Source organism: Nanorana parkeri, unplaced genomic scaffold (genome assembly GCF_000935625.1).
Source record: "Nanorana parkeri isolate BGI_ZX_2015 unplaced genomic scaffold, ASM93562v1 scaffold71, whole genome shotgun sequence".
Classification (NCBI taxonomy): domain Eukaryota; kingdom Metazoa; phylum Chordata; class Amphibia; order Anura; family Dicroglossidae; genus Nanorana; species Nanorana parkeri.
This window is the reverse complement of record NW_017306339.1, coordinates 1,740,534-1,752,211: the sequence shown is the minus strand read 5'-3', so window position 1 is coordinate 1,752,211 and position 11,678 is coordinate 1,740,534. Positions and strand designations below refer to the sequence as shown.

The window sequence follows — 11,678 nt, the reverse complement described above, 5'->3', positions numbered from 1 at the left end:
TGTTTACAGAATGAGGCATACTGGAAAACAAAAATCATTAAATGCATACGTATTTGCATACTAATCAATTTCAGTGCCCTCTCTGATTCTTTCAACACAGTCTCTGATTCCTAATTTCCATTCTACAAAGAAATTAAGTGTGCTTCATTTTTAGGTTGCTATTACCATTATTTAATAAAAGTGACAAGAAAAATGCAGCAATAAAACAAGAAGACTGAGGAGAATCAATTTCAAGCTATTTTCTTGAAATAAAAAGGTCAAATAATTTATCAAATATAGATCAAGCAAAAGGGAAGACTAATAAATGTGAAATGCTATTCAAAGAGCTACCCGCTCACAGCTTGAGATGTTTACCTTGCCCTAATGTTCTCTCTTGGCAGTCTTATCAATTTTCCTCACCTCCAGTTTTACAGAATTATGACATGAAATTGAAGGTAGCAGCGCACAAGTCGAAGCACCTATTATAAGCTATAATGTTGTACTATTACCTTATTCCCAATTGTGGATCTTCCACTTATCAGCACTTGGCTGAGTTACTACTGGATACCTTCCTGGCATGTAGATGCATTTATGAAGCTTAGTACTGATCCGCATCATGCTGGGAGGCTCCGAAGTTGACTAAGCTATACTCAGGCTCTTTGATGGAGCTACCAAATTCTTGATCCTCAGGTTATTTTCTATGGTTTTCCTATCCTATTAGCCACTGTATTATGTCTTTCATAAAATGACAGTGTTAAACTTCAAGAATGAGCTCAATCTTCAGCTAATAGACCTTACATCATCGGCATCATGCAAAGTTTTTTTTTTAGAAAAAAAGTTTTATTCATTTGCACACCTCACCAGTCACTTGCACATAAAATACAGCTACAGTTACGTAAGCAAATACAATACAATGTTTACATAGGAAGACAAAATGATTCTTGTTGGGAGGTTTTGTGTTGTACAAACAATAAAACCAAAATTAAGTTAATTCGTTTTTATTTAAAGCGGGCCATTTCATAGCATGTGTTGCAAATATAAAGGATTTCATTTTGTTTAAAGGATATTTACACACATTTCTTTACATGGATAAGTCCCCACCAAGGCAGTTCTTTGGTTTTACCATAACTCTAGATTTTCCCGGCAGCACCACCTGCTGGTCAAGTCTAGTATATTATTTATTATAGATAAAAGGAATTTATTGATAAAGAAGTGGTGTGCTAAAAGTTGTACACCAGGTCCTTGCACGCCACTTTTGGGAGAAATCGTTTTCCAAAAGACTTAAAACCTATTAAAGCAGCTAAATGGTGTTAGCTGGTCTATAAGTTTTATTTTGTGACAAATGGCACGCATATTACATGCAATAGGGTAACCACTACTGTAGTGGACTATTAGCCAAGCTACCGATACTAGTATCAGTATCGGTGCCGAGTATTTGGGCGAGTATGTGCTCCGATGCCTAGCCCCATACTTTCGGTATCAGAAAGCCGGGCAGCATGTCATTACACGTTGCCCGGCTTCCTGATTGGCCCCATGCTCTCTCATCACTTGTGGTAACAATGTTCTCTACTTTACCATTTCCATTACAATGTACAAGTCTGGCACCAACTCTTCTAAATTCTCTTTATTAAATTCATTGAAAACAAAAAACAGCAGACATAACCCTCAGTGAAAACCACATGTCAAACTGTCAGTAGATACAGAGATATGATAGGCAAATGTTTACAATGTGACACAATAACATGCAGTGCTTATTATCTGAAATGTAAACATTATTGTGTGTAACAAAGAACCATTACAATCTGCAGAACACATGCCAAAATAGTCTCTAAATACAACTGTGATGCACCACCAAGTGCTTTCAACAACCATGAATATCTCCTCCAGTGTCCACTCATTGATTACTACAAAGTGTGTTACAAACACCCTTCAACCGATTAAATCAAACTGAACAAATGGTAGGACCTCTTGGAGAAAGCTTTTAATCTGATGGGACCAATATGGAGACTCACGCCAGCTGGAAAGTTGCATCATACAGTAAGATGTTATCAAATGATCTCTCCCCTCCACCTACCTAGGCATATCACTGAACAATCAGAGGTCTGATAACAAACTCAATTTGTAAAGCTGGCCATTCACTGGTAGATTTTTGTATGGACATTCATATGAAGAATCTGGTCAGGACACTCCATGGATGCCATCAGAGACTTGATGAATATCATTTGAAATGTTTTCCTGAAGAGAACTATGGCCACAAAAAGGTTAGGCCCTAGTTCTCTATTAAAGATAACAGCAGCCCGCTGTAGCAAAGTGCTGGAATACACAGTGATGACTTGTAACACAAACAAAGAGGGAAATAAGGTGCTGGATACAGATTATAAATGGACCAATCACATGATCACTGAGCACACCAGCTTCAAAAAACACAACCACAAATTATATTCAGCAATAGAGTTACAATTCTCCGCTGCTAACATGAATAGGTTAAATCATGATCCATAGTACAGAACATGTGGTTGTATTATGGATCATTTAAAGTTCCTGTCCCTTCAAGAAAAAGTATCGGTAATTGGTATCGGCAAGTACATGAGGGGAAGTACTTGTACTTGGGTCTGAAAAAGTGGCATATATATAAGAACAGTCACTTTATTAAATAATTAAAAACCAGTAAAATTATTTAAAATCAATATACAATTCCTAATAGATGGCCACAAAATCCATGTCACCATTCCTAATAGTAATACCTCCTGGACCTATTACATCAACACTTAATCATTCAAAATTAAAGAATATTACATGTAATTGACTTTGTCATAAATATATATGTAATGGTCCATTCCCCGACATGTTTCACAGTCTGTGCTTCTTCAGGAGGATGAGGCAACAAAGGAGAACTATGGGGTTAAGGCTTTTCCACATAGTTCTCCTTAGGGTAACGGGAGGACACAAACTAGCGTCCTCCCGTCACCCTAAGCTCAGTATACCGCGAGCTACAGCTCGCGGTATACTGAGACGCCACAGTGTACCGCGATACTGAGACGCCGCAGCTGAAGCGGATCCCGACAATTATGTCTGGTTCCGCCCAGCTGCGTGAGTGACAGCTGGTTCTGCCTATCTAGAGGCAGAGCCAGCTGTACCCACACCCTCCCCGGTCCGATCCTTTAAGTTGGGAATGTTAGCCAAAATTACAAAACAATTTGTCAGTTGATCATCACCAACAGTTTGCCATCAAACAGGGGACATCAGGAGGACACCCATAAGGGGATATGCAGGAGAGGTTGCCCAATTAGATATCTGCATAGATGTAAGAGCCAAGAATACTAGCCTCAGTTACTCCCCTAGTCTCATACTATGACCACATATCATCTCCCAAAGTGTTCTCCTGTCCTAGATGCTCCTCCATCCATCCTACATGCATCCGCACACTGGCTTTAGTTCATCAGCACTCCCCAAACGGGGACACCACTTTAAAAAAGGGCAGGAGAGCCAGACTTGAGAATCCACATATATGCAGTTCAATAAGAGTGATTTTTTTAAATGACAAAATTAGGAAAAACTTCAAACAAGTTCAATTGCTGTGGTGGGATGGCTTTCATACACCGAAGCTTCCCTCAATGGGCAACTAATAGTAACCCAAACCAAAGAAATACAGAAAGGAGGGCCACATAAAAACAGCCAATGCATTTCTGGGGACAACCACTCCCCCTTTATAAAACAAACATTTCGATGGATTATGTATCTGTTGTTGTGGCCCTGATGAAGGTAGAGGGGTTTAGACCCTGAAACGCATTGGCGTTTTTTATGTAACCAATTTATCAACAATTCTTAGACTCTTTCACAAGACAAATGCCTCATTTCCACAGGGGAAAGAGGTCCGGCTGCAGATTCCTCATTCAATGTGAAGACAAATATAAATAAAGGCACATGATATAAAAAAACATAGTTCATATATTATGAAGTATTAACAGCACAGTAATCAGAATGCAATATTTGTCACAACGCTAATCCTTTAGCTATGCAGGTCATTACAGGACTAGGCCTCATGCACATGGAGGTAAACAACGCAGCACTCTGTACAGCGGAGAGTTTGTTTTACAGATCAGAAGGCAGCAGTATTGTATATTATGGACCCCTGCACACAGCTGCATTGAAGTCATCTTGTGCTGTGTTCAGATGTAGAACATTCAGTATTTGCAGTCAGCAATTTATGGGGGCCGTAGTGTTGGCAGCACATGTGACGGGGGGGCTCAATACCTCTGCATCCCACTCAGCTCCTGGCAAGCAGTGACATCAGTGAGTGGGGCAGGACTCTGGGCAGAGCTTCACAGGTTGCTAAACTCCTAGCAAACTGGGCCGATCGTGCCAGAAAAGGGCGGCATTAGGTAATAATAAGTACGATTTTCCCTGAACAAAAATCACATTCACTATTAGAATTTAGTTGCTTCAGATAAGGAATGAGAAAAAAAAAATGTCCATTCTGCTCCTTTAATTCTTCTCATCACTATAGACAAAAACAGACATCAATTACACCCCACTAACCAATAAAAAATCAAATGAATGGAAATTTTCAGGTGAAACTCTACTGGTGTATGGCCAGCTTGAGGGCAAATTGCTAATCGCACAGCGTCTGGTTTGCGGTGCCTGTCACAGTGCCAAAGTGCTGATCCCAGCGCATTGCACTGTCTACTTTTTTTGGTAGAACTTTATTGAAATTTCACAAGTGACATTTCATTTAGTTCTACGGGGACACAGCGGGGTGCGAGGCTTTGTACCACGTCACATCCCAGAGTTGGAAAAAAAATGAAGGCATGCCTTTTTTTCAGTACACACTACCGCAACACGGTGGTGTGAATGGGCGCCATCCATGACAAGGGAAATTTGTCTGGTGTTGGGCTGTGCTGGAAACAACGGCCAGAGCAGCTCCAACACAATCTGCCCTGACATTGGAAAAATATTCCTCTCATTTCCTGTGGAGTCTGCAGGAAAGGAAGTGATAAGGATGGAAATGAAAACCCGACAACGGTTTAACCTTCCCGTACTCAATCCACAGTGCAAAAGGTTCTGGCTTTAGGTTCCAATCACGTTTGTCGCACAAGCAGCATGTTTGCGCTTCTTGCCACGAGTCTGCACAGGGCACACCATTCATTTCAATGGACTGCCCTATGCGCAACCAACAAGCTCATGCAGTTGCAAACGTCAAACCGTGCAGCTTTCTTGCGTAGTGTCCCATGAACACGCACAACACAAGTGAATGAGGCCTCAAATACACTGTAATGTAAATAAAGTGCTGATGTGAAGTCACGGAGCACACTATCACTGGCTGATGACACATCTACTCATACTGATCGATACTTCAGGGAATCTGGCTCCAAAACTAAAGCAGTCTGGAGACAAGTGCACATGTCACTAAATCTTCCATTCCTGTAAGTCTGATCACCGCTAATCGCAGAAAGCATACAGTACAGAACGGCAGCTTCGGCTTCACATTACACAGAGCACAAGTCTCTTCCAAGCCGGAGCACACACATCACAGCCGTCACAGCACGCAGCCAATGTGTCACTTCCGCTCCCACTAATACAAATCAACTTACAGAGTCACCTTCCAGGGGGGACACACTGCCTGCAGGAACGCCATCTTCCGCCGACTCAGGGGGCGGGGCCGCGGGAGGAGCTGACCGGGGACTTGCACACCTCCGGGGTATAATGAACGCAGATAGGCCGGGGACCTGCAGACCTCCGGAGTCTAATGAGGGCGGACGGTGAGGTTGAGGACTCTAATGAGAGCAGATAGTGAGTCCTGGGTCCCGCAGTCTGAGTATAATGAGGGAACATATTAAGGTGGGGGTCCTGCACACCTCTGAGGTATAGTGAGGGCAGATATTTAGGTGGGGGTCCCGCACACCTCTGAGGTATAGTGAGGGCAGATATTTAGGTGGGGGTCCCGCACACCTCTGAGGTATAGTGAGGGCAGATATTAAGGTGGGGGTCCCGCAAACCTCTGAGGTATAGTGAGGGCAGATATTAAGGTGGGGGTCCTGCACACCCCTGAGGTATAGTGAGGGCAGATATTAAGGTGGGGGTCCCGCACACCTCCTGAGGTATAGTGAAGGCAGATATTAACCACTTGCTATCCGGAGCTTTTTCTTACTATTTGCGCAGACATGATGAAATATACATTTTTGGCTAGAAAACGGCTTCAAACCCCCAAAGAATGATATATGTTCTGAAAGCAGAGGCCCTTCAGAATAAAAAGATACTAGTTGCATTTTTTTATGTCGCACGTTTTTTGCATAAATGTTTATCAAACTAGTATTTTTAGGAAAAAATAAACTTAATTTACATTTAGTACACAGAAACATAATATAATAGCCAATCTTTTTGTAAAATATGAAAGACGGTATCATGCCAGGTAAATAGATACCAAACATGTCAAGCCTTAAAATTGCGTTCACCTGTGAAGCCGCAAAAAAAGTCAATATCCCAAATTTCCCATAGGGAACACTTTAAACGCTTTTACCGCTCATCAGTTTAGTGCTAACAGTGATTGATGGCCCTAAAATTATTGCTCTCACTCCAACGTTCGCGGCAATATGTAGCGTGTAGCGCAATTGTTGTTTTTGCATGTGTATGTGGGGGGCGGGGGACTTTGAATTATTTTTTTGCATTTTTTTAATTTTTCTTGTATGTTAATTTCATTTTTTTAATTTTTAAACTCCTTTTTTTTTTTTGCACTCACCTTATTGCTATCACATATCACCCCCTATGTAATAGCAAATAGGACATGACAGGTCCTCTTTATGGAGACATCACATCCCTAATGTCACCTAGGGACCCAAAGAAGCTGAGGAAGCAGAGATCTGTACCCCAGCTTCTTCTCCTGACTGTAAGAGTCTGAGATATAGTGAGGACAGATACTAAGGTGGGGGTCCCACACCCCTCTGAGTATAATGAAGGTAGATACTAAGGTCGGGACCCACACCCCTCTGAGATATAGTGAGGGCAGATACTAAGGTGGGGGTCCCACACCCCTCTGAGATATGAGGGCAGATACTGAGGTGGGGGTCCCACACACCTCTGAGTGTAATGAAGGTAGATACTAAGGTCGGGACCCACACCCCTCTGAGATATAGTGAGGGCACATACTAAGGTGGGGGTCCCACACCCCTCTGAGATATAGTGAGGGCAGATACTAAGGTGGGGGTCCCACACCCCTCTGAGATATGAGGGCAGACATTAAGGTGGGGGACCCACACCCCTCTGAGATATAATGAGGGCAGATACTAAGATCGGGACCCACACCCCTCTGAGATATAATGAGGGCAGATACTAAGGTGGGGGTCCCACACCCCTCTGAGATATAATGAGGGCAGATACTAAGGTGGGGGTCCCACACACCTCTGAGTGTAATGAAGGTAGATACTAAGGTCGGGACCCACACCCCTCTGAGATATAGTGAGGGCAGATACTAAGGTGGGGGTTCCTCACCCCTCTGAGATATAATGAGGGCAGATATTAAGGTGGGGGTCCCACACACCTCTGAGTGTAATGAAGGTAGATACTAAGGTCGGGACCCACACCCCTCTGAGATATAGTGAGGGCAGATACTAAGGTGGGGGTTCCTCACCCCTCTGAGATATAATGAGGGCAGATATTAAGGTGGGGGACCCACACCCCTCTGAGATATAATGAGGGCAGATACTAAGGTGGGGGTCCCGCATACCTCTGAGGTTTAATGAGGGCAGATACTAAGGTGGGGGTTCTGCACACCTCCGAGGTGTAATGAGGGCAGAGAGGCCGAGGACCTGTACACCTTTAAGGTCTAATTACAGTGTACAGTGAGGGCAGATAGTGAGACCGGGGACCTAAACACCTCCAGGGTCTAATGAGGGCAGATGGTGAAGCCGGGGTCCCACACACACCCAGGGTATGAAATCTGCTGTAGGTAAAGGAAGTTTGTCTGAGGCTCTGTTGAGCTGTGTAGTAGCCCATGCTGGGGCATGTAGTCCCATAGCCCGTGCTGTAAAACCATTTTATATGCTATGTATATGGTGAGGTGTCCAATAAAAAAACAGTCCCAGCCGTGACATCATTCCTGTTTCTGTTGGTTAGCAGTGTCGTCATGACAGAGGAGAGTGCTTAGAATGATTGTGCTGAATTGCAAAGATGGATTTATCAAATCAGCGCGCCATAACGGCTGTAGTGATCGCATATCTGATTCTCAAGAGAAGAAGAAAGCAGAAGCGAAGGTTATGGGTCCATCCTGTGATTGCGAGCCGACAAGAACAAGGCCATTTCTGGTCCATGTATAACGATCTCCGTGGGCATGAAGATACATTTTTTGAGTACACCCGCATGTCCATTAAAAGGTGAGTTCTCATGCTCAGGGTCACTTGATGTTGTGGGTTTGTGACCTTGCATGTGCATCATTCTATCTTGAGTGAGGCACGTTGTGTGACAGTCAGTGCAATTTATCCTAAGTGGAGCAGACTGAATATGGAGTAGTTGCCCATAGCAACCAGTAAGCATCTGTTTATGGGTTTTTTTCCGTTAATCTTGGAAAATGAGAAGGGAGGATTGTTTTCCCACCGCCAAATGCTCCCGATTCTGTTTGCTCCGGTTAGGATAAATTCCCTCCCATTGTGTGTTGTCTTGACCCACTAATAGGCACATTTATTTATTTTCCTCCAGTTTTGATGAGCTGCTGGGGATACTGTCCAGGCATATAGAGCGTCAGGACACCTTTTGTCGGCAGAGTATTCCAGCCGTTGAAAGACTCCTCATCACTTTGCGGTAAGTAGATATTATTAGGATTCTGCCACCATGGGGGCATAGTTCACAATGGTACGTTCTTGTTTATTAAACTTTTTTTTTATTATTTTTAAATTTCAAAATAGGAATATCAACCTTAAACCCAAAACATCAAAACAACCATAAAGGGGGGGAGCCGGGTCCATGAGTTACTATCTCTTCGCTCATTCCCTGGGTGGAAGACCCAGTGGAAATTGTGATGGGGGACAGAGTATGTGGCAGGCTGGGCGTGTGGTAGTAAGGAGAAGTAGTGCGGAGGGGCCAGTTGTGGGATTGGATATGTATGGGTAGTTGGGCATGGATTTGGGAAGGGAAGATGGGCATGGGTGGTATTGGTGAAGGCGGACAAGATTGTATGGGGGCATATTGGATGGGGTGGTTGGTTGAGGGGGTGCTGTGTGGGAAAGGGCTCCACCATCGGGAATGAACAACAAGATACAGTTGATGAGTGCCATTCTATGTTCACACTGACTTTCTTTTGGCTCATTTTCCATGATATTTTTCAGGCTCCGGAGTGTGGCTGCTTAGTGTGCCATGTATGCTTAGTGTGCCATGCTTTTCCGCATTGGGCATAAGGCACTCCTTGTCACTGTCATCTGACAAAGAGGGCCTAGTGCTGGATGAAGTGGTTGGTATGGTTGTGGTGGGAATGTGGCCTCCACAGGGGCTGTTTGTGGGCCATCGGTGGAGGTTGATGGGATCACCTCTCGCTCTTAGTGATATTAACCCTTTAGTGACACAGCTTCAGAAATGTTTTTAGTTCCTGGGGACCGGAGCAATTTTGAAATTTTTGCTATGGGTTTGTTTTGCCATAATTTCCATCTTCCTTATTCATTGTGCCTACACATATTATATACTGGGGTTTTTTACAAATTTTTAAACACATTTTAGGACAAAATGGGCTTTAATTTGATGTGATGTACTTTTATAAATTCTTTTTTTTTTTTACATTTTTTACAGTTTTGGAAATAATGTGTACATAATTAGTGTAGCTAACAGAAAGTAATTAATAATAAATTATTTTATTTGTCCTGATTTATAGGGTATACCATATGTCTGGGATTTCAGTTTATTTTCAGAGTTATAGGTTATAGAGTGAAATAAAATGTTAGTATGTGGTAGTTTGTTTCATAACTTTAATAGCTTCCTTGGCACTATATTTCCTTATAATTTTTTTATTAAACTTGTTTTTTTTAAACTTGTTTATTTTTAAAACTTTTTTTTTAAAGTGGGGGGCACTAAAGGTTGTTTTTTTTTTTATTTACAGGTGCTTTGGATACTAAGTATTTTGAGGAGATACTGTATTCTCCTCACAGATACTTAGTATAACTTTTGTAACACCCAACCGCCTGGCAGCTCCACAACCCAGTGAGCTGCAAGCCGGCTCAGTGGCTGTAACAGCACTGTGATCACTTTGATTACCTATCACAGTGGTGGGCACTCTAATTTGCTGTTGAGGGTCTGCCTTGGACACCGAGGGACCCTGCAACAGCATGAACTCAATGAGCGCTGATCCCTCCACGGACCAGCACTTTTACCACATGACAGGATTATTCCATCACCGGACTTTAATGAACTGAAAGACCGTGACGGAATAATCCTGTCATCAGTCGGGAGAGGGTCTAAATAATGTGGCGTTCACACTGTAAACAGGGCAGGCTTCACATTTGCAAAGGCAAGAACCACTGATTTTTTTTTCCCCCCTACAATCACAGCTGTGTGCTAATAGCTCAATCCAATTATCCCATGCAAATGCCTTACTGCATGGAAAGGTTTTGTTTTTTACATGCATCAGTTAGCAGGGAATTAGGGACATGATCTTTATTACGTGGTCACTGTGAGTCAAGTGAAGCTCATGTTTTCTAACCACAATATATGTCTGAACACATTTAAACAGGTGTGAAAAACTGCTCCTATTGTCTTTACTTTGTTATGCACAAAAGAAAATGCTGTTTTTTTGCCACCTGCAATAAAAGGTCAGCGCCATTCGCAACTGTGCATGAGCCTGAAAGTAGAACCCCAAAACATGCTCCCAGAATCTAACTTTGGCATTTCCAGAACTGGAATCAGAAGGGACTTTTCTTTAGTGTGGACTTATGCTGCTGGAGCCGATGCCGCCACTTCTACTCTTGTGTTCATGAACAAGCCTGCGGTGACGTGTGAAAGCATTCTTCAAGTTCCTCCACTTCACCTCCAAAACTCTTACTGCAAAAAAACAAAACAAAACAGATCTTTTCTTTTATTTCTTTCCTTCAATAGGTACCTAGCAACTGGACAGTCGTTGGCCTCTCTACAGTCCACGTTCATGATTGGAAAATCCACGGCTAGCTACATCATCCGAGACACATGCTCTGTTATTTGGGATGTACTGAACGATGTGGTGATGGCCAAACCCACCAAGGAAGAGTGGGCAAAGATTGCTCAACTTTTTGGTGAACGCTGCAACTTTCCTAATTGTGTGGGAGCAATAGATGGAAAACACATCCGCGTCAGCAAGCCACTAGCCCGTGGAAGCAAACATTATAATTCTAAAAAATATTTTTCTTTTGTGTTACTGGCAGTTGCAGATGCCGATTACTGCTTCCACTGCATTGATGTGGGCTCATATGGGAGCAACTCTGACTCCAGTGTTTTTGGACACTCCACCTTCGGACAGATGCTATATGAAAATGAGTTAGACCTGCCCGAGAACTCCTGTCTGTCAGGAACAACAAGTCCTGCTCTGCCCTTTGTTTTTGTAGGGGACAAGGCCTTTGCCCTGGGTGAGCACCTGATGAGGCCCTATTCTAATCAAGAACTGAACCTACAGAAGAAGGTCTTCAATTACAGACTGACAAGAGCACGTCGAGTGGTGGAGTGCGCTTTTGGAATCCTCTCCAATAAATGGCGAT

The 11,678-nt window shown here is 43.0% G+C and overlaps 1 protein-coding gene across 1 annotated transcript in view; it reads right to left on the bottom strand.

Moving 5' to 3' along the window:
• Positions 1-5,671, bottom strand: part of CLYBL (citrate lyase beta like) — a 248,978-nt gene extending 243,307 nt beyond the window's left edge. The window contains exon 1 of the mRNA XM_018576609.1: positions 5,571-5,671. Within this exon, the coding sequence (XP_018432111.1) occupies positions 5,571-5,614 (44 nt within the window). The 5' untranslated portion in view covers positions 5,615-5,671. The remainder of the gene's footprint in view (positions 1-5,570) is intronic.
• Between the last annotated feature and the right edge of the window lie 6,007 nt (positions 5,672-11,678).